The 20,499-nt window shown below is 42.8% G+C and overlaps 1 protein-coding gene across 3 annotated transcripts in view; it reads right to left on the bottom strand.

Moving 5' to 3' along the window:
* rnls (renalase, FAD-dependent amine oxidase) overlaps positions 1–20,499 on the bottom strand; it is a 157,212-nt gene that overhangs the window by 109,181 nt on the left and 27,532 nt on the right. For all 3 annotated transcript variants that reach the window (XM_069900638.1, XM_069900636.1, XM_069900637.1), the window contains exon 4: positions 18,347–18,499. In XM_069900638.1, the coding sequence (XP_069756739.1) occupies positions 18,347–18,499 (153 nt within the window). The remainder of the gene's footprint in view (positions 1–18,346; positions 18,500–20,499) is intronic.

Raw genomic sequence — 20,499 nt, 5'->3', positions numbered from 1 at the left:
TATTTTAGACATGTCACGAGAAGAGAATTAGCCTGACTGCAATTCTATTTTTTGACTAAATACAGAGTGATACTCTAACTCTGTATGTTGTCTCAAGTTGAAGGGCAATTCCTTGCCAGATAAGGTTTGTATGTGAGCCTGCTGGTCCACTCCACCTCAAGCACTGTAAATGTGTGAAAAAGAAAAAGTGTATATCATGGCTATTGTGATTTATGGTGTGTAAAAAAAAAGAATGTGGATTTGTAACTGGACCTAGATACACATCACTGTAACACATGGGCATATTTCATTGAGTCACAGAGTCATGCAGCAAACAAATATGTCCTCCAGCCCATTAAGACTGCACTTCATGACCAGCACCAAATCACACCAATCTAATCTCCCATTCTGTTTATCCCTCATTCCAACTAGTGCGACACCATCCATGCATGAGGGATAACTTACAGTGGCTAATTAACATACCAACCCATATCTTTGGGATGAAGGAGGAAACCCATGCAGTTCATTCAAGGAACATGCAAATTCTTTGCAGGCCATAGGATTCACCAAGCTCATTAGAGCTATGAAGCAGCTGTCTCACTGTGCCTACATTTCACATTAAATCTCATCAGAATTAGGATTTCTTGAGTGTAGTGCTATGCAGATGAGTTTAAGAACCTTTATTTTTGAGCCAGGTTGGTAGTGTAATTGGGGCACATCATCAAGACACAAACTTCAGATCCTAAAGACCACTGGTACGGTTAGTGTAGAGCAGTGGTTTTCAAACTGCCCCCCAGACTCACATTCCACCTTAAGTAATCACTATGCCACAAGTGCTCTGTGATTAGTGATTGCTTAAGGTGGTATCTGAGTGGGAAAGGAAGGTTGCGAACCATTGCTCTAGACCCAATAGTTACTGAAATTTTTTCCTTGAGAAGAATCGTCATTGGCCCATTTCCTTTGGAGTTATGAAACCGTGCATATGACAAGTCAATGAGGTACGATTAAAACAGGGCTTTTCAAACTTTTTCTTTCCACCCACATACCACCTTAAACAATCCCTTACTAATCACAGAGCACCAAATGGCATCGGGATTGCTTAAGGTGGAATGTGAGTTTCGGGGGCAGTTTGAAAACCTCTGGAGTAGTGGTTAGCAGAAAGCTTTTACAGTGCCAGCGAACCAAGTTCAAATCTGGCATTGACTTGTATTTCCATGGATTTCCACTGGGTGCTGCAATTTCCTCCCACATTCCAAAGATATACAGGGTAGTAGGTTAATTGGTCACAGGGGTACATTTGAGTATGGTCGTAGGCCAGAAGAGCCTCTTTCCATCTTTTAAAAAGTACAACTAACCTTCCCACTTCCTTCAAAATGAAGTGATGACATTGTCTCAACCCTCATTAATTGCTGATCCTTCAGAGAGGATCCTCAAACTTTATTCTTTCTTTGGCTTGGCTTCGCGGACGAAGATTTATGGAGGGGGTAAAAAGTCCACGTCAGCTGCAGGCTCGTTTGTGGCTGACAAGTCCGATGCGGGACAGGCAGACACGATTGCAGCGGTTGCAAGGGAAAATTGGTTGGTTGGGGTTGGGTGTTGGGTTTTTCCTCCTTTGCCTTTTGTCAGTGAGGTGGGCTCTGCGGTCTTCTTCAAAGGAGGCTGCTGCCCGCCAAACTGTGAGGCGCCAAGATGCACGGTTTGAGGCGTTATCAGCCCACTGGCGGTGGTCAATGTGGCAGGCACCAAGAGATTTCTTTAGGCAGTCCTTGTACCTTTTCTTTGGTGCACCTCTGTCACGGTGGCCAGTGGAGAGCTCGCCATATAATACGATCTTGGGAAGGCGATGGTCCTCCATTCTGGAGACGTGACCCATCCAGCGCAGCTGGATCTTCAGCAGCGTGGACTCGATGCTGTCGACCTCTGCCATCTCGAGTACCTCGACGTTAGGGGTGTGAGCGCTCCAATGGATGTTGAGGATGGAGCGGAGACAACGCTGGTGGAAGCGTTCTAGGAGCCGTAGGTGGTGCCGGTAGAGGACCCATGATTCGGAGCCGAACAGGAGTGTGGGTATGACAACGGCTCTGTATACGCTTATCTTTGTGAAGTTTTTCAGTTGGTTGTTTTTCCAGACTCTTTTGTGTAGTCTTCCAAAGGCGCTATTTGCCTTGGCGAGTCTGTTGTCTATCTCATTGTCGATCCTTGCATCTGATGAAATGGTGCAGCCGAGATAGGTAAACTGGTTGATCAAACTTTATTAACTTGAAACCAATTGTCAACAATGTCTGCCAAGATTTAACCAAAATGACCATTGGCCCAAATTGGAATAGATGGCTACTTGGCAGAAATATCAAAGCAATCAAACTTTATTATGTTCAACAATATTACATCTCTCAACACACACATACCTCTACATAAGAGATTGTTTCAAGCAAGAATAGTGAAATTAGGATAGATATGTTCTGGTATAAAAGCATGGTAGAAAGATAATGCAAGGATTAGTTAGATAAAGCTGGCATATGTATGATGGCGATCATTTGGAGCCTCAACCAACAGATGCTGAAATTTGGATTTAGATTTGTGAATCCAGAAATTGCTTATAGAGTATTAGGGTATTCATGTGAGGAAGAGGTTTGTGGCATGCAGTGTCCAAAGGTGTGGAGATTGAATTGCACAGCACATAGCAGTGGCAAAGGAGGAGATTACCACAAAGTACTGGGATAGCACAGAAATGGGTATTGGTTTCTTGCATTCTTTCTGAAGCCTGTAGATGAAGGATGGTTGGGGAGAGGTGGGGGGTGGTTGGGAGAAAGAAATTCTTTTCCTGAGATCCTTGGCAAAATGTTTGGCTTCCTCTTCCATGAACTTCCATTCCCAAACCTAGAATGTGAAAACCCTTTATGGCAATATAATTTCTAACCGTCCATCTTTGCCCATCACAGCAGTTTCTTGCCACCTGGACTTCCACAACCACTTGTCGACCATCTCCATGATGGTGCGATGAGAGGTGCAGGAGTTAAAATAGCCCAAGCCTCACACTACAGATGTCAGATATATTTAGCACTCAAACTCACGCCACCACTATCCCCGCCTCTCATCCGAAATCTGCTACCAATTCAAACATCCCTTTTTGACTATTGCCAAGCAAGTTTGCCCTTATTAAAATTTTCAGCAATCATAATTCACAATGAGTGACCTCAGAGAACAAATGAGAGATGGTTCAAAGAATACTTTGCATGTGGGAGAATGGTACGCTTTAAAACAGAAAATGACTTTGCTTTCTTAACAACATCCTTATCTGCAGAATGTTAATTTGGAAACTGAATCTAATTTTGTTAGTGGATTGGCACTGGGTATTGGTGACATGCAGAGACTTGTTTGGGAGTTGCGTGTCACATTATCCAGCAATGCCTCTGTCCCGAGAGATGGCCAAGAGCCACATGCAAAAGTTGTTGTGACAAGGCCTGAAAAAGCAATGCTTTGAATTTTTTAAGTGATAATGTAATCCAGACGGTGAGTATTTCCATTTGGAAAAAAAAATCTGATGTTCAAAATAACCAGTTCTTAATTTTTATTATTAAAACAAACTACATGAAATAACCTAAAATTGTCACACTCTGAATTCATCACATCTTGTACGGTCAAAAAACATTTTTTTAAAAATCCCTTTTTCCTCTTCTTAATGGTCATTACGTTATCATCATTTTAATGCTGTGTACAAATCTTTATACCAATTATTTAGAGGACATGCAAGAATGGCTTCAACAGATTCAATGCTCAATATCAGATTTGAATTTAAATTTTCAAACACTGAGGGGACCTTTTTTGAATTACTTTCAAAATCTTTGATTTGGTATTAATGCAGGGGTGTTGTCTAATAAGGTCATCTATTATTGCAACAGGAAATTTCTTTTTTATTTCTTTGTCAAACAGCTTCTGTTTTGGTAGTGGGCTTAGATTTTCTTTTTATACTAAAGTATTACTTAATATTTGACTGATTAAGGATACTGCAGATGGAATAATACGATCCGAGAGTAATGTATTCTGTACTTTCTTATATTTTTTTGACTGTTAATATGTATTCTTATGTATTCTGTGTATTTTTTGATGTGGAATTTCAATAAAAAATATTGAAAAAGAATTACTTCAACTAAATATTTCTTGCTGATCAAGCTCCCAATTACATCTGCAGCCAACCCGTGGGTGAAAAAAGGTCCCTTTTATTGGTATTTACGCCGTGCCTTTCACATCCCGTTCAAAGTACTCCACAGTGAGGATGCATGGCCACTGTTGAAACACCACCAATTTACACACACCATGCTCCTGTGAACAGCAAGGACCATGTAATGAGGTTTAGTGATGTCAGCTGACAGCTAAGTATTGGACAGGCTTCTGGAGTTTACTCTCCAGCTTTCCGCTGAGCAGGGAAAGAGGATCTTTTACATCTACCGGAGAGAGTTGACAAGGCATTGGCTGAACGCTTCCAACCACATCACACTCACTCAGCATTGCATCTGATTTTTTTTTTTCCTCAGCTCACTGCACTGAGGCTTGAACTCATCCTAAGGACTGAGACAGAGCTGCAAAAATCACACTGGGAAAAGGCAACAACGACATAAATTTGTATCTTCATTGTGAGAATTTAAGTTCAGTTCACATTTATTGTCATTTATACTGAGGAACAGTGAGAAAGTTTACTTTGTGAGTAGTCCAGCTCGTCAATCCATACATAGTCCAGCAGTTAACAAAAAACGCCATAGAGAGAACAAATGTAGCATGTGTGGGTGAAAAAACAAGATCTTCAGGGAGCAGGCTCACAAAACGTCACCTCACTCATGAGACCATCCTGGAATAACATATAAATTTAAATGGACCACTAATAGTGAATCTCAAAGACGGTTTCACCTTCCTCCATTTTAAAATGTTATCCCCATTTCTCCTACAAACAGAGGTGATGCTAGATGTTTGTTAATTCATAGTTTTTTGTTCAATGCTTGTTAATGAAATTCCACTGAAGAATGAGGAGGGATGAGCTCACATTCCATAATGATAGATTTTTGCTGATGACATCTTTAGTTAGTTCCCACAAAGTCCACACAGAGCACTACGAACACTCAAACTTCAGAGCAACAGGGTCCCTCCAGATCTCACACTTGCACCCCAGTATACATAGATAGTGTTGTTAACGTCTCTTCCACAATAATTTTGTCTATTGGAATGCCTTAATCCAACAGTTCGATACAGCCTCTTTGAGAGTGTGATTGCTGCTGGGCAAGGCACCTGCAGGTTCATGCATCCATCCACGTCAACAGCAAAGTTAAGAAAAGATGGTTCATCACAGATCAATCCAAGATGTAAAAAGTTAACTCTCTTCAAAAGGCAAAAAGCACTTCTTTGCATAATTGGCAGTTTGCAGTACAGGCCCTTCCATCCCATTCAAAGGTAGACTCTCTGATCCCCGGGGATGAGTTGCACTCAGTGGTAAAGTGGTCAGTGTCCCAGTTTAAGGGGGCCCAGTGGAAACAACACAGACAGCTGGGACACTGCATGGCCAATTAACTGGGATGCCAGTGGAAAAAGGGCTATCGACAATAACTCTCTCTACAGATTCTGCCTAGCACGCTGGATATATGCAGTGGGGATTTTATTAATCTTGCCTTCTTTTGTTCTTTCTTAATTTTTTTTTAAAATCAATAAAAATGGGACATTTACAATTTTATGAACACAGATTGTTGTTGTTAAGAGTAGAATTGTTATGATGGTGCAAAACCACACTCGTTGAAATGATGAGAAGCCCAACCTTTCAAGTATTTATCTTTTTTTTAAAGAAAAAGCCTCTCCCTTCTTGTTCTTCAATCTCTCTTCCTTCTCAGAGAAGAAGAATCTGGCCAAGTATCTGTTTCATGTAGGATTCAGCTACTGTACAGAATAACACTCAAGCCAGAAAGGTTATAAACCACACGAAAAGGGTGATTGCAATGCAAACCTAAATATAGCACTGAACAGTCAGGAACAATAATTAAAACCGCTGAGACATATGCCAGACACTAGTAACATTCTGCTGAACGTGGAGGTTAAGATAAATACGAGGAAGTTTTCATTCCCAAGCTTTAATTGCATGAGTATTAAAGGCTGGACCACCATTACAGATCAAAATTACAATCAACAGGGAATAAAAAAAATGCAGAGGAGGGAAATTAGGCCAGAAGGAGGGGAAGTGGAGCCTGGCCAGAATGAGAGTGCAAAACAAAAAAAAAAAAAAAAAAAAAAAAAATGTTTGGGCATTAAATGAAGCAGACGCAGTTTCAAAGCTGAAACCAAACTAAAAGATTCTGTGCACTAACAATTTGGCTCAGGTTGTGTTCTAGGTTTGGAATGTGCATTTTTAGTATACAAAGGTAGAAATATAAACAAGATGAAAAAAAATACATCCCATCATTTTGTTTTTAAATGGCCACAAGATTGCAAAACATCTTTGTGATCCTGGCCATTTTCAGTGTGGTATCAGACAAGTCCTCCTCCAGCAAATCAATCAGCTAGTGCCTACTTTTCAAGGTCTTATTGATTCAGCCAAATAGTCATCAGCCTTGTAAGTAAAAATGCAACAATGTAAAAACTCAGCAGGTCAAACAGTATTTTGTAGCAAAAATAAAAATACAAAATGACTGTTTTGGGCCTGAGCCCTTCAACAAAGTATGAGCAAAATGTAGGCAGGAGCCTGAACAAAATGGTGAAGGGAGGAGGGGTGGAAAGAGACAGGTGAAGGTTTCTGCTGGACAACTCCCCATTCTCCCTCTCTTTCCTTTCCCTCCATTTTCTTTCCTACAGTTTCCCTCTCCATTCACAGAGCCACTTTACCCTTCCCTCCCCTCCCCCCAACCATTTGCTGGTGTGCCCACCCTCCCTCCCTCCCTTATCCATCTATTACCCCCAGTGGGCCTGTGCTCCTCCCCTGCCCCTCTCCCCCACCATTTTGTTCAGGTGCCTGCCCACATCTTAATGAAGAGCCCAAAACATTATGTATCTTTATCTTTGCTATACAAACACACTGTTTAACCTACTGAGTTTCTCCAGCCTTGTGTTTTAACTTCAGTCATGGTGTCTGCAGACTTTCGTGTTTTACTTATATCAGCCCTGCAAGATTAATTTGAAATCTGCTTAACTGGTGGGAGTTTGAATGCAGCAAATAGTTTCCAGACCAGTTTGCCCTCTGGTTTGCACTGTGGACTATCCAAGAACTTTCCCATGCTGCCACCTTGTGTTCTTCAATTAACAATAGTACTTGAAAGAAATACTTCCCCCTTTCTGCTAGTCAATTCCTGCAATGGTTATGTAGTTCCGGGGTCAGAATGATCATAGTACCTCCTTGCCTTTTGGGCATGGCAGAGAAATATACCCTGAATTTCCAGCAGTCTATTTTTCCTAATAAATCTTGGTAGAACGGCGGCCCCAGTCCGGGCACAGGGAGAGCAGCAGCGGCCCCGGCCCCGGTCCGGGCGAAGGGTAGACGGCGGCGGCCTCGATCCGGGCAGGAGCAAGGGGGAGACGGCGCCCCCGGCCTCGGTCGAGTGAGGCAGGCGGAGGCCCCGGTCCGGGCAGGGAGTGGGAGGCGGTGGCCCCAGTCCAGGCACAGGGTGAACTGCGGCGGCCTCGGCCCCGGTCCGGGCAGTATGGACCGACCTAGGAGGGGAGGCAGGCCCCTCCAGCCCGGGTAATAAACCTGCATAGGAGAAGGCCACTCCGATATAAAACCTACGACCCAAGGACCTCGCTGCCACGTCCCAGCTTGCTTGGCCACGGCACACGAACCATGGGTGTAAAGGGTGGGGCCAGTACTGCGCGCACTGCACTCCACCTAAAAGCTCCTTTGCGCAGGCCCGAGGACAGGTCCACGTCCTCCCCCTCAACGTCCTCCCCCTCCACGTCCTCCCCCTCAAAAGATGCTCACAAACTCAAGCTAGCATGCTGGAACATCAGAACCATGCTAGACAAGACTGACAGCCATCGACCTGAACGTCGGTCTGCCCTCATTGCACATGAACTCCTCAGACTTGACATCGACATAGCCGCTCTCAGTGAAGTCCGCCTGGCAGATGTAGGCAGCCTCCAAGAACGCGGCGCGGGCTACACACTCTACTGGTCTGGCAAGCCTTCGGATGAACGACGCCTATCTGGTGTAGGCTTCATGGTCAAGAGCTTCATTGCCTCCAAACTCGAAAACCTTCCGACAGGCCTCTCGGACCGAATCATGTCCATGCGACTCCCACTTCAAAACAAGCGTCACATCACCCTCATCAGTGTCTATGCTCCAACCCTCCAGGCGGAACCAGCAGAAAAGAACAAGTTCTACACCGACCTGCGCAACCTCATCCAACGTACCCCTACAGCCGACAAGGTTGTCATCCTGGGCGACTTCAACGCTCGTGTCGGCAAAGACTCAGAAACCTGGCCAGGAATCCTGGGCAAGCATGGCGTCGGCAAGTGCAACGACAATGGGCGCCTCCTGTTGGAGCTCTGCGCAGAACAGCGGCTTGTCATTACAAACACCCTTTTTCAGCAGAGGGACAGCCTTAAGACCACCTGGATGCATCCCCGATCCAAACACTGGCACCTCCTGGACTACATCCTGGTGCGAGAAAGTGACAAACAAGATGTGCTCCACACCAGGGTCATGCCTAGCGCGGAATGCCACACTGACCACCGGCTGGTTCGCTGCAAGCTCAACCTTCACTTCAAGCCAAAGCCCAGGAACAATAAAGCCCCCAGAAAGAGGTTCAATGTTGGAAAACTGCAGTCAGACGAAGCGAGAGGAAACTTCCAGGCAAACCTCAAAGCAAAGCTCGACGTTGCAACCCGCCTCACGGACCCGTCCCCTGAAACCCTCTGGGATCAGTTGAAGACTACCATACTGCAATCCACTGAAGAGGTACTGGGCTTCTCCTCCAGGAAAAACAAGGACTGGTTTGACGAAAACAGCCAGGAAATCCAGGAGCTGCTGGCAAAGAAGCGAGCTGCCCACCAGGCTCACCTTACAAAGCCGTCCTGTCCAGAGAAGAAACAAGCCTTCCGTCGCGCATGCAGCCATCTTCAGCGCAAACTCCGGGAGATCCAAAATGAGTGGTGGACTAGCCTCGCCAAACGAACACAGCTCAGCGCGGACATTGGCGACTTCAGGGGTTTCTACGAGGCTCTAAAGGCTGTGTACGGCCCCTCACCCCAAGTCCAAAGCCCGCTGCGCAGCTCAGACGGCAAAGTCCTCCTCAGCGACAAGATCTCCATCCTCAACCGATGGTCAGAACACTTCCAATCTCTTTTCAGTACCAACCGCTCAGTCCAAGATTCCGCCCTGCTCCAGCTCCCTCAACAGCCCCTAAGGCTAGAGCTGGATGAGGTTCCCACCCTGGATGAGACATATAAGGCAATCGAACAACTGAAAAGTGGCAAAGCAGCAGGTATGGATGGAATCCCCCCAGAAGTCTGGAAGGCTGGCGGCAAAACTCTGCATGCCAAACTGCATGAGTTTTTCAAGCTTTGTTGGGACCAAGGTAAACTGCCTCAGGATCTTCGTGATGCCACCATCATCACCCTGTACAAAAACAAAGGCGAGAAATCAGACTGCTCAAACTACAGGGGAATCATGTTGCTCTCCATTGCAGGCAAAATCTTCGCTAGGATTCTACTAAATAGAATAATACCTAGTGTCGCTGAGAATATTCTCCCAGAATCACAGTGCGGCTTTCGCGCAAACAGAGGAACCACTGACATGGTCTTTGCCCTCAGACAGCTCCAAGAAAAGTGCAGAGAACAAAACAAAGGACTCTACATCACCTTTGTTGACCTCACCAAAGCCTTCGACACCGTGAGCAGGAAAGGGCTTTGGCAAATACTAGAGCGCATCGGATGCCCCCCAACGTTCCTCAACATGATTATCCAACTGCACGAAAACCAACAAGGTCGGGTCAGATACAGCAATGAGCTCTCTGAACCCTTCTCCATTAACAATGGCGTGAAGCAAGGCTGTGTTCTCGCACCAACCCTCTTTTCAATCTTCTTCAGCATGATGCTGAACCAAGCCATGAAAGACCCCAACAATGAAGACGCTGTTTACATCCGGTACCGCACGGATGGCAGTCTCTTCAATCTGAGGCGCCTGCAAGCTCACACCAAGACACAAGAGAAACTTGTCCGTGAACTACTCTTTGCAGATGATGCCGCTTTAGTTGCCCATTCAGAGCCAGCTCTTCAGCGCTTGACGTCCTGCTTTGCGGAAACTGCCAAAATGTTTGGCCTGGAAGTCAGCCTGAAGAAAACTGAGGTCCTCCATCAGCCAGCTCCCCACCATGACTACCAGCCCCCCCACATCTCCATCGGGCGCACAAAACTCAAAACGGTCAACCAGTTTACCTATCTCGGCTGCACCATTTCATCAGATGCAAGGATCGACAATGAGATAGACAACAGACTCGCCAAGGCAAATAGCGCCTTTGGAAGACTACACAAAAGAGTCTGGAAAAACAACCAACTGAAAAACCTCACAAAGATAAGCGTATACAGAGCCGTTGTCATACCCACACTCCTGTTCGGCTCCGAATCATGGGTCCTCTACCGGCACCACCTACGGCTCCTAGAACGCTTCCACCAGCGTTGTCTCCGCTCCATCCTCAACATCCATTGGAGCGCTCACACCCCTAACGTCGAGGTACTCGAGATGGCAGAGGTCGACAGCATCGAGTCCACGCTGCTGAAGATCCAGCTGCGCTGGATGGGTCACGTCTCCAGAATGGAGGACCATCGCCTTCCCAAGATCGTATTATATGGCGAGCTCTCCACTGGCCACCGTGACAGAGGTGCACCAAAGAAAAGGTACAAGGACTGCCTAAAGAAATCTCTTGGTGCCTGCCACATTGACCACCGCCAGTGGGCTGATAACGCCTCAAACCTTGCATCTTGGCGCCTCACAGTTTGGCGGGCAGCAGCCTCCTTTGAAGAAGACCGCAGAGCCTACCTCACTGACAAAAGGCAAAGGAGGAAAAACCCAACACCCAACCCCAACCAACCAATTTTCCCTTGCAACCGCTGCAATCGTGTCTGCCTGTCCCGCATCGGACTGGTCAGCCACAAACGAGCCTGCAGCTGACGTGGACTTTTTACCCCCTCCATAAATCTTCGTCCGCGAAGCCAAGCCAAAGAAGACAGATCCATACAAAATCCATTCAACTACAAAATACTTTTAAGTTTGCAGTGCCTATCATGACCTCAATTAATCCAAAAGTGCATTACAAATATGATGCAAGCATCAATATTGTTGCAATGTAGAAATTGCAGCAGGTTCCACAGAACAACAAATAGGTAATAACCAGATAACCAATGTTTGTAATGTTAAGGTTTAAATAAACATCAGTGAGACCTGCCTTTGTCTTCTGGGTTGTGTGCTAAAGTCCTAAAAGTGTGTTAATAGCTTTGGCATAATGTTTCAACCAAAGTACAGAACCTCCAATAATGCAATATGCCCTCAGTAGTAAATTGAAGTATCAGCCTAAATTATTGTGTTCAGTTCCTCTGAGCAAGACAGGAACTAATAAAATGATGCAGAAATTAAAGAGACCAAAAAGTAAAAAAATTCAGTAAATAATCCACATTGGTGTGGAAAAAGATAAAAATGATGAGATGTTATTGGCATATACACAAGTACCAAAATTTGTATTTGCTGCAGTCACTCAGGTACACAAGATACTCCAACTATTACAGGCATAGCAGTTAGCACAGTGCCTTTATATAACCAGCGATCAGGACCAGACTGGGGTTTGTATTCTGTGCTGTCTGTAAGGAGTTTGTGCGTTCTCCCAGGCCCTGCATGGGTTTTTCTCTGGGGGTTCCATTTTCCTCCCACCATTCAAAACGTCCTGGGGGCATGTTAATTGGGTGGCTCGGACCCATGGTCTGAAATGGCCTGTTACCGTGCTGTATGTCTACTTTTTTTAAAATTAAATACCACAATTTGCCAAGCCAGAAAACTAAATAATAAAAGAAAAATAAATATTCACACTTGTAATCAATCTTAGAAAAGACACGTCATTTCAAAAGTGCAGACAGATCTTTTAATGGCCCCAAAGTATTTACAGTTAGGACTAGTGTGTGGGGAGGTTCAAGAGCCTGATAACTGTTGGATTTAAAACCATTCTTGAACCTAGAGGTGCTGCAGTTCAGACTTTGGTACTTTAAGCCTGAATGCAGCAGCAAGAAAAGATTGTGACCAGGGTGATGGTGGTCCTTTATGATGTTCAATGCCTTCCTGAGGCAGCGCTTCACAGAGATGCCTTCATTTATCAGGAGGTCAGTGCCCATGATGGACTTGGCTAGGTTTACCATTTTCTGCAGCCTTCTACATTCCTGGGCACTTGAATTTCCAAACCTGGCCCTGATGCAATCAGTCCATTTACTTTCCACAGAACACCTCCAACAGAACTTCAATGACATCATGAATCTCCTCAGGCTTCCTAGAATCCAATGTGCTAGCTCCAGGATGGGCTATATAAATTGTTATGTCCTTAGTCAGAGGGAAACAAGCCTGTGGAAGCAGGGGTCATTGGGTTTATTTAAGACAGAGATTGACAGGTATTTGATTAGTCAGGGCATCAAGGGCTACGGGGAGAAAGCCAGGGAGTGGGGCTGAGTAGGAGGATGGATCAGCTCATAATTACAGACTCGATGGGCCGCCTTCTACTAGTGAATGCAGTGAAAACTCAGATTGTCTGGAGAGATCTGGACAGAGTCAGCCACAACCCACAAAATAATTACTTATGACCAAAGCCACATCCCTCCTTTCATCATCCATCCAAAAATAAAACTCCAACACGTGTATCTGCATTACTTTAAGAAATGAAGCACCTGACTAAATACTGTCTATACATTGCTACAATGTGTGTTGGGGTGCAGCCAGAGACCTTCTGCATTTGTAAAGTCACCATAAGAGATGTTGTTTTATTTTTATAAATAAATTACCTTTGTTTTTCAATTTAAATGAGTAGTTATTGTTCAACCTTTTAGTGAAAGGTACCGAATGATTTCAGCATCCAATTATTTGAAACAATTCTATAATCTTTGCTCCTACCAGTCAATTCTATGTATTGACCATTGACGAAGAACATTCTTTTTCCAGTCTTAATTTTATGGCCAAAATCCATTGCTGCTCTTGCCCTTTGATTTTATGTAATTTTCCTCACTACTTCCAATCTTGTATCTTGTCCTCCTTGTAATAGTAGTTGTAAGAAAATCAAGTTGTTCTAGGTTTTCTTTATTTGAGGCTCTTTGTACCGTGTCCTGAGGTAGAACATACCTCTTGTGCCTTGCTCTACTTTTAATGTTCTGCTTCTCACCTTGCCCTGAGTGAGAAGAATCCTACTCCCTCTAGAGCAGTTGTCCTGCCCTGCCATACCCTTTAGATATCCTCTCAAGATTAGTGTAGCCGTTAGCACAAAATGCTATTCCAGCGCCAGTAACCGGAATTCAAATCCAGTGCTGTCCATAACGAGCTTGTACATTTTCCCCGTAACCTGCGTGGGTTTTCCCTGAGGGCTCGGATTTCCACCGATCCTCCTAACGGTAAAACAGCCTTCTGGCTCACAAGCCAGTGCTGCCCATTTACACTCAACTGACTTACTACCCCCTGTACCTTTTTTGAACGGTAACACAGGGAAAACACAAATTCCACACTCAGCGCCGGAATTTAACACAGTTAAGAGGTTAATTGGGTGGCATGGGCTCAAAGGGCTTGGTACCGTCCTGCATCATTAATTTTTTTTTTTTTTTTTTTTAAACTGGACACTGAATATTAGTTATATACAGTACTGTAGATGGAATGATGTCAATTTTGTTTTGCCAAATTAGACAGAGATTGGTCTTGTGACCTTAAAGTGGAATGTGGTACATGGTCATCATTTCAGGACTTGCCAAACATCTGGTTCAAGAAAGATGGACATCAGCTGAGGTTTCATAGCAGATAGTCACAGTCATACCATCCAGGAGATTATGCTGTCCAACTATCCAATACCAAAGGAATTCATGAGGCTATTTAATGTTGTATCCATTTATTAGACAACCACACAGCCAAATATAAAGATAACCACAGGGTAGGTTGATAAAAGTTGTGATAGTCTAATTAAGTTGGGCACAAAAAGGATGCAGTTTAATATGAAAAATATTAAACAATGATCTAATATTTTTCCATGGTCTCAGATTGAACCACCCATAACCTCAGAAGCATACGATCTGATAATATTTATTTCCTGATTTTTCTGCAAATTTGGTTACCAATTTTTGGGTTATAGTTTCTTTGATCCAAATTTGAATTTAGAGGTTTCATTTAACAATAATCCTTGCACATGAAGGTGGTCAAAAAATGCAGAGAAACTGGGACATTTGCAATTCCCAAACTATTAGACAAGTTATTTTATTTAAAAAAAGGTAATTACAGATCTGGTTTACATTTCCAGCTCCATAACATTTTTGGTATTGTAAATATTTAAGCAGCAAGGAAATAAGGTTTTGGCAATAACTGATCACAGAATTGCTACAATTTCAAAATCCATTGACTGTAGAAGTTCGAGATGAAATTATTTAAAAACCACCTAAGCATTAAAAGTTCTTTATTTTTAAGATGTAATGCTCTTGCTGGTAATAAGCAATGGTCTGGGATGCAACCAGAAAGTTGCTGTAAAACAGAATCTGGCGGGATTCTGAAGTGCCATCTTTATAAAAAATCTCTGCAGGACACAACGTGGAAAAAATAACTGGTCAGATGAGAATCTCACGGAACGTAGAACGCAGAACATTACAGCACAAGTCCTTCAGCCCTTAATGTTGTGGCAACCTATATATTCCTACAAAAAAAACTAAACTCTTCCTAGCTCATAACCCTCCATTTTTCTTTCATCCACGTGCCTGTCTCAGAGTCTCCTAAATTCCCTGAACGTTTCAGCCTCTGCAAGACATTCCAGGCACCCACAACTCTTTATATAAAAAATCCTTACCCCAATGTCTCCCCTAAACTTCCCTCCCTTCACTTTGTACAGATGTCCTCTGGTGTTTGCTATTCCTGCTTTAGGATAAAGGTGCTGGCTGTCCATCTTATCTATGCCTCTCAGCATAGCCCTCTATTAAGTCACTTCTCATCCTTCTTTGCTCCAAAGAGAGCAGTCCAAGCTCTGCTAACCTCACAAGACTAATTTTCCATTCCAGGCAACATCCTGGTGAACCTCTTCTGCACTCTCCCTACATTCTTCCTACAAGGAGGTAACCAAAACTGAACACAATACTGTCAAGTGTAGTCTCACCAGAGATTTGTAGAGTTGCAACACGACCACTCGACTCTTGAACTCAATCCCCTGACTAATGAAACCCAACATCCCATTCGACCTGCGCGGCAACCTTGGGAGATGTTTGGACTTTGACCCCCAAGGTTCCTCCAAATTGTTAAGTATCTGACCATTGACCCTGTACTCAGCCTTCATTGTAGAACAGTTTATTACAAGAAAATCTTCTGAAAATACAAAACAGAAAGCAGAACTGATTACATTATTCATGAGCACAGATTGAAACTCCCCACAGGATGGGCAGCAATGTGGAAATGTTGCAGGTTTGTGACACTGGTGTGAGCGACAACTATTTTCATTCTACTTCAATCATTTCCCACACCCCCCCCCCCCCCCGATGCAGTTACAATGAAAAATCTGCAGAAAAAAAACCCTCAGATCATAATTAAAGTTTTACCTCTTAGGTTGTGATGTCCGTCTTTTAACATACTCGCTGGGCAGCGGCAGAATGACACAAAGACTGAAAGGTTAATGTGCGAGATCATGGACTTGATTTCTACCCTTCTGGATGTTAAAGAGTGATCAAACTGAGGTGTTTGAAATAGTAAAAGGACTTAACAGGGTATATACAGATAAACCCTTTTTTGAGAAGCGTGCAAGGACATAACGTTAAAACTGAAGTTCAGCCATTAGGGATGGCAACAAGAACTTTCTTCACACAAAGGATGGTGGAAATGTGAAGCTTTCTTCCCCCCCCCCCCCCCCCCACCAAAGTAATTGTGTCTGGAACAAAATGAAAATTTCAAAAGCATGATTAATATTTTTGTATTGATTTAGGACACTCAGGGTTATGGAATCATCGCAAGAAAATGGATTTAAATAGTTGTTCAGTCACAATCTAATTTAAAAGGTAAAATGTACTTAAGGCTTAGTTCTGTCCTAATATTCCTTCCTCTAATCCCATACTGTAAGTGCACAAAAAGGCACATCAGCAGAGCTGCTCTTGATCTGGATAAAACTAACATCTTTACAACTAGACTGACTGTGCTGAACTGGTAGAAGAACTGTGATGCAGAACCAGTCTATATTCTAAAAGCCAAGAGCACTGCTTAACACATAGAAAGCTGTTGCCATTCAAAGAGGAATGGGAAAACAATACAAAGAGCAGTGAAGATCCTAGGAAACCTTTAAAGAATAGTGAGATGACGCAATAGTTCATCAGATCGACAGAAACTGGAGTCTGAAAGAAAAATTACAGAGGATTTCAAATTCACTACCTCTGCAATTACATTAAGAATAAGGGGGTCATCAAAAACAACATGGATTCCATTAAAAAATAGACACTGATTTATTGTGGATTTAAATAAGAAAACTTAGATTTGAATAATTGCTTTAGGCCAGTTTTTAAACAATAGAGAAAGTGGATACCATCTCGAGTGATCAGGGACTAAAAATTGACCTCTGCAAAATAACAACAATATAGAACTTCATGGATCTCAGGAGTGAAAACTCTCCAAAATAAGATGGTTTCTCGAACAGGGCTTCAAAAGGAAATAGGTGAGGACATTGTAGATGCCCATAAAAGTAGTCTAAAGCTCTCTCATACATCAGGAACTTGGTTGGACAAATTGTACACGCCATTCTACTACTTAAGAAAAGTGAGCATGAAATCGAAGGATTTAAACCTAGCACAGTACCGTTGTCAAAAAGAAAAAAAATACTGAGATCTATAATTAATGACTAAAGGACTTGGGAAGATTTAATTTGATCACAGAGAACCAGCCCAGATTTGTAAATGATAAGTAATGCCCGATAAGCCTGATTGTTTCCAAAATAATCAATAATTATAGGAGTAAACAGGAGAAAAATCAATGGATATTGTCTCTAGGGATTTCTGGAGTAGATTTAATAATGTTCTCCAGGAGATGCTCTCGGCCAAAGTCCATCGAGTTAAAGGTAATTTACTGATCTGGCTAAGAAATTGGCCCAATTGGAGCAGGCAGAGAGTGATGATGACGACAGGTGGAGACCTATTGTTATCAGTGTTGGAACCATTTACTACATTTATAAATGATTTACACAATGCAATAGAAAACCTTGCAGCTAATTTTACAAAATCAGATGCAAACAGAGTTAAGTACTTTCTGAAAGACAAAAACCTTGAAGCAGATACAAAGAAACTTGCAACTATGTGCACAGCTCATTAAAATATTGTGGCTAGGTTCAGAAAATATTCATAGAGCTTGAGAGGATGTTGTCCTCTCCCACTTTGAAGTAAACGTACAGGGACATTGATGAAATTGTGATTTTTATTCATTCCTGAAACATTTCCATTTGAACGTTGGAACACAAAAATAAATTGGCAATAAGAAACAAAATAATTTTTTGGTAAATAGTGGAGAGGGTGGCTGAGGTGATGTTGTGGATGGAGTGTGTATGGACTTTCTCAGGGCATCTGGTAAAGGATGATAAAGAAATACATCCATGGATTTGGGCAATATATGTGCAAGAAGACCAGCAGTAGAAAAGTCACAGTCAATACTTCTCACTCCTCAGGAATTTGTGCTTTTCTTAATATTTTAATAGATTTAGGTGTGTAAGAGTGTGCCAAGTATACAGTTCAAATTCAAAAATGTGAAAAACAATGAGTAAGTTAGTAGCAGGCTTAAGAAAGATGCAACCAAATTAAATCATGTAGTAGGTACAGATGTTAGAACTATCCAATACAGGTTTCCAAAGGCCTGAAAATTTGGTTTCATCAAATATAATTTTATCACACTTGTGTCACACAAATCACATAACACTACTTTGTAACCTACCAGGCACACAGAACAATCTGCCTCGAATGGGAATTTCAAAAAAGTCTATTTTTGGCTGAATGATTGCTTGGACTTTGATCAAGCTTCAGTGGTTTAACACTAATGGACAACCAGTGAGAATTATGAAGACCCAAACAACAAGAATTCACGCAAATTTTGATACAAAAACCAAGTCTCGTGCATTAGCAGGAGTGATAGTGAGAGCAGTTCTCAGGTCTACTTTAAAGAAAAGGTACTTACAGGACTTCAAGTCTCCTTGTAGCTGAAGTATTTGTGGAACAGGCATTGTCAGAATAACTGCATCAAACATTTCTGAAGGGCCTGATTTGCTGCAGACCTCCAATTTTCCTTCTTTGAGGTTGATGTGGGTAACTTGGCGATTATAAAACACATCTAAATTATGAATAATGACAAATAGGTATAGAAAAAAATTAGAAACTGAATGAATTCTGAATGACAAATATTTTAATCTATTCTTTCAAAATTTTCCATCCCTTTTTAAATTTGCCCTTATTTGAAACAGTGACTTTGTTCTCAGCCAGTTCCCATCGGCTTCAATTTCCTGGTGTCATTCTCTCCCGAATGTAGTGAATTGTAACTAGATAGAGGTAAAGAGGGAGTCTGCATCTGCTGGGGTACTGGAACAGTGCTGAAGGAACTTCATAGGTCACGCAGCATCTGTGGAAAGCAATAGGCATTTCCAGCCTTAGCCCTTTTACAGGAGTGCTAAAAATCAGGCAGAATCTTAAATAAGAAGATGGGCTGCATGGGGGAGCATGGGCTAGCAGGTGATGGGTAGATACAGTGGGAGGGCACAGGAGCTGAGATGTGATGGGGAGGGAGTAGAGGGCCAAGAAAGATGCTCTCTGAAAGGAGAAAGGAAGGAAGGAAAGGGGAGCTACAGGAAGGGAGTTAGAAGGAGAAGAGAAACAGAGAGAAGGGTATCAGAAACTTAAGTTGATGTTGCTACCATCTGGTTGGAGACTACCAAGGTGGTCCTCCAATTTGTTCTTCCAATTTATGTGTGGCTTCAACACAGCCATACACAAGGACAGTCTAGATACTGACCAATGGATTGATTCAGGAGCAAGCAAGTCAAGGCTAGGTGGTTTTTCATACAAGTCACGGCTGACCACAGCCATGCCTCCATCTGATACACCACCCCCCACCATCCACTTCAGCAATGGCAGTCACCTTCAGGATCTCTTACATCATGTAAGCCTAGTGTATGGTGATCCCATCATTCCTAGGATATCCCAGACTGGATTCCATTTGTGCAAAGGGCAGTATGGTCCTCTGTTCCCTTGTTCCTCTGGTAGGTTGTACAGGTCACTAGACAGGTTAAGACTGGATTTAGTTGACTTGTTGAATGATAAAGCAAGCCTACTGGCCTATTCTTGGACATTTTGTTTAAATGTACTGAGAACCAACTGCCAGTTTAAGATGACAATTGAAGAAATGTCATTCAGACAAGATGAATGGAGGTTTATGTGAAGGGGTTGGATTAATGTGGTGGGATGCTGCTTGTGCAGGAGCTCAGAAGAACCCAGCATTCTTTTTTCCCTCCATGGCTATCAGACTCTTCAACTTCCTTAAACTGCCCGAACTATAAACTACTTTGGGACCTCAAAAAAACCTATCTGCACTCTTAAAACACCATTATTATCTTTTTTCTTGCACTCACTGCAACTGTAAATATTTATTATTTATCCATTTTTTAAAATGATCTTTTGTCACTTTCTGGACTGAGGCATTTTAATGGATATTATGGACTAGATTAATTTCACAAGTACCAGTACTTGTTTCACGGCAGCAAGTAAGGATTTTAGTGCATATGCAAAATATATAAATCACAATCATCTCATTATCTTATCCCAGTGTAATTTATTGCTGTGTCATGCCCAGCTCTAGTGTTCCAGTGACTGCTGTTTCCCCCCCACCCCGAGAATAGCTTCAGTGTTGTGAGAATGAATTTCAAGGCCCCCCCCCACCGTGCATAGGAAATATACAGCGGGATTAATTGTCCAGATAGTCTGGAATTCCGCTCTTTGTGACTCAGTCAACAGTACAGTAGTTTTTGCTGCATGTATAATCTGGAATAGCGCTCGAGATAGAATTAACTTGCTTTTCATGCGCATGATAAATCACACAAACTGAAAGCATTTCTGTTCCTGTATTGACTAATATATGTAAATATATTCAAATAAATTCACAATGCAATAGCAGTCTAATGTCAAAAATCAACTGCTGAGAGGGAAGTCAATGTAAGCAGTTTACGATGACCCACATTCTTATCCCTGCAGCATCCTGCCGATCATCCATAAAAAACAATACTGGAGGAACTCAGCAGGTCAAACAGTGTACTTTATGTAGCCAAGATAAAGACACATAAT

Source organism: Narcine bancroftii, chromosome 10 (genome assembly GCF_036971445.1).
Source record: "Narcine bancroftii isolate sNarBan1 chromosome 10, sNarBan1.hap1, whole genome shotgun sequence".
Lineage (NCBI taxonomy): Eukaryota > Metazoa > Chordata > Chondrichthyes > Torpediniformes > Narcinidae > Narcine > Narcine bancroftii.
The sequence above is the reverse complement of the archived record's forward strand: the minus strand, read 5'-3'. Positions and strand labels throughout refer to the sequence as shown.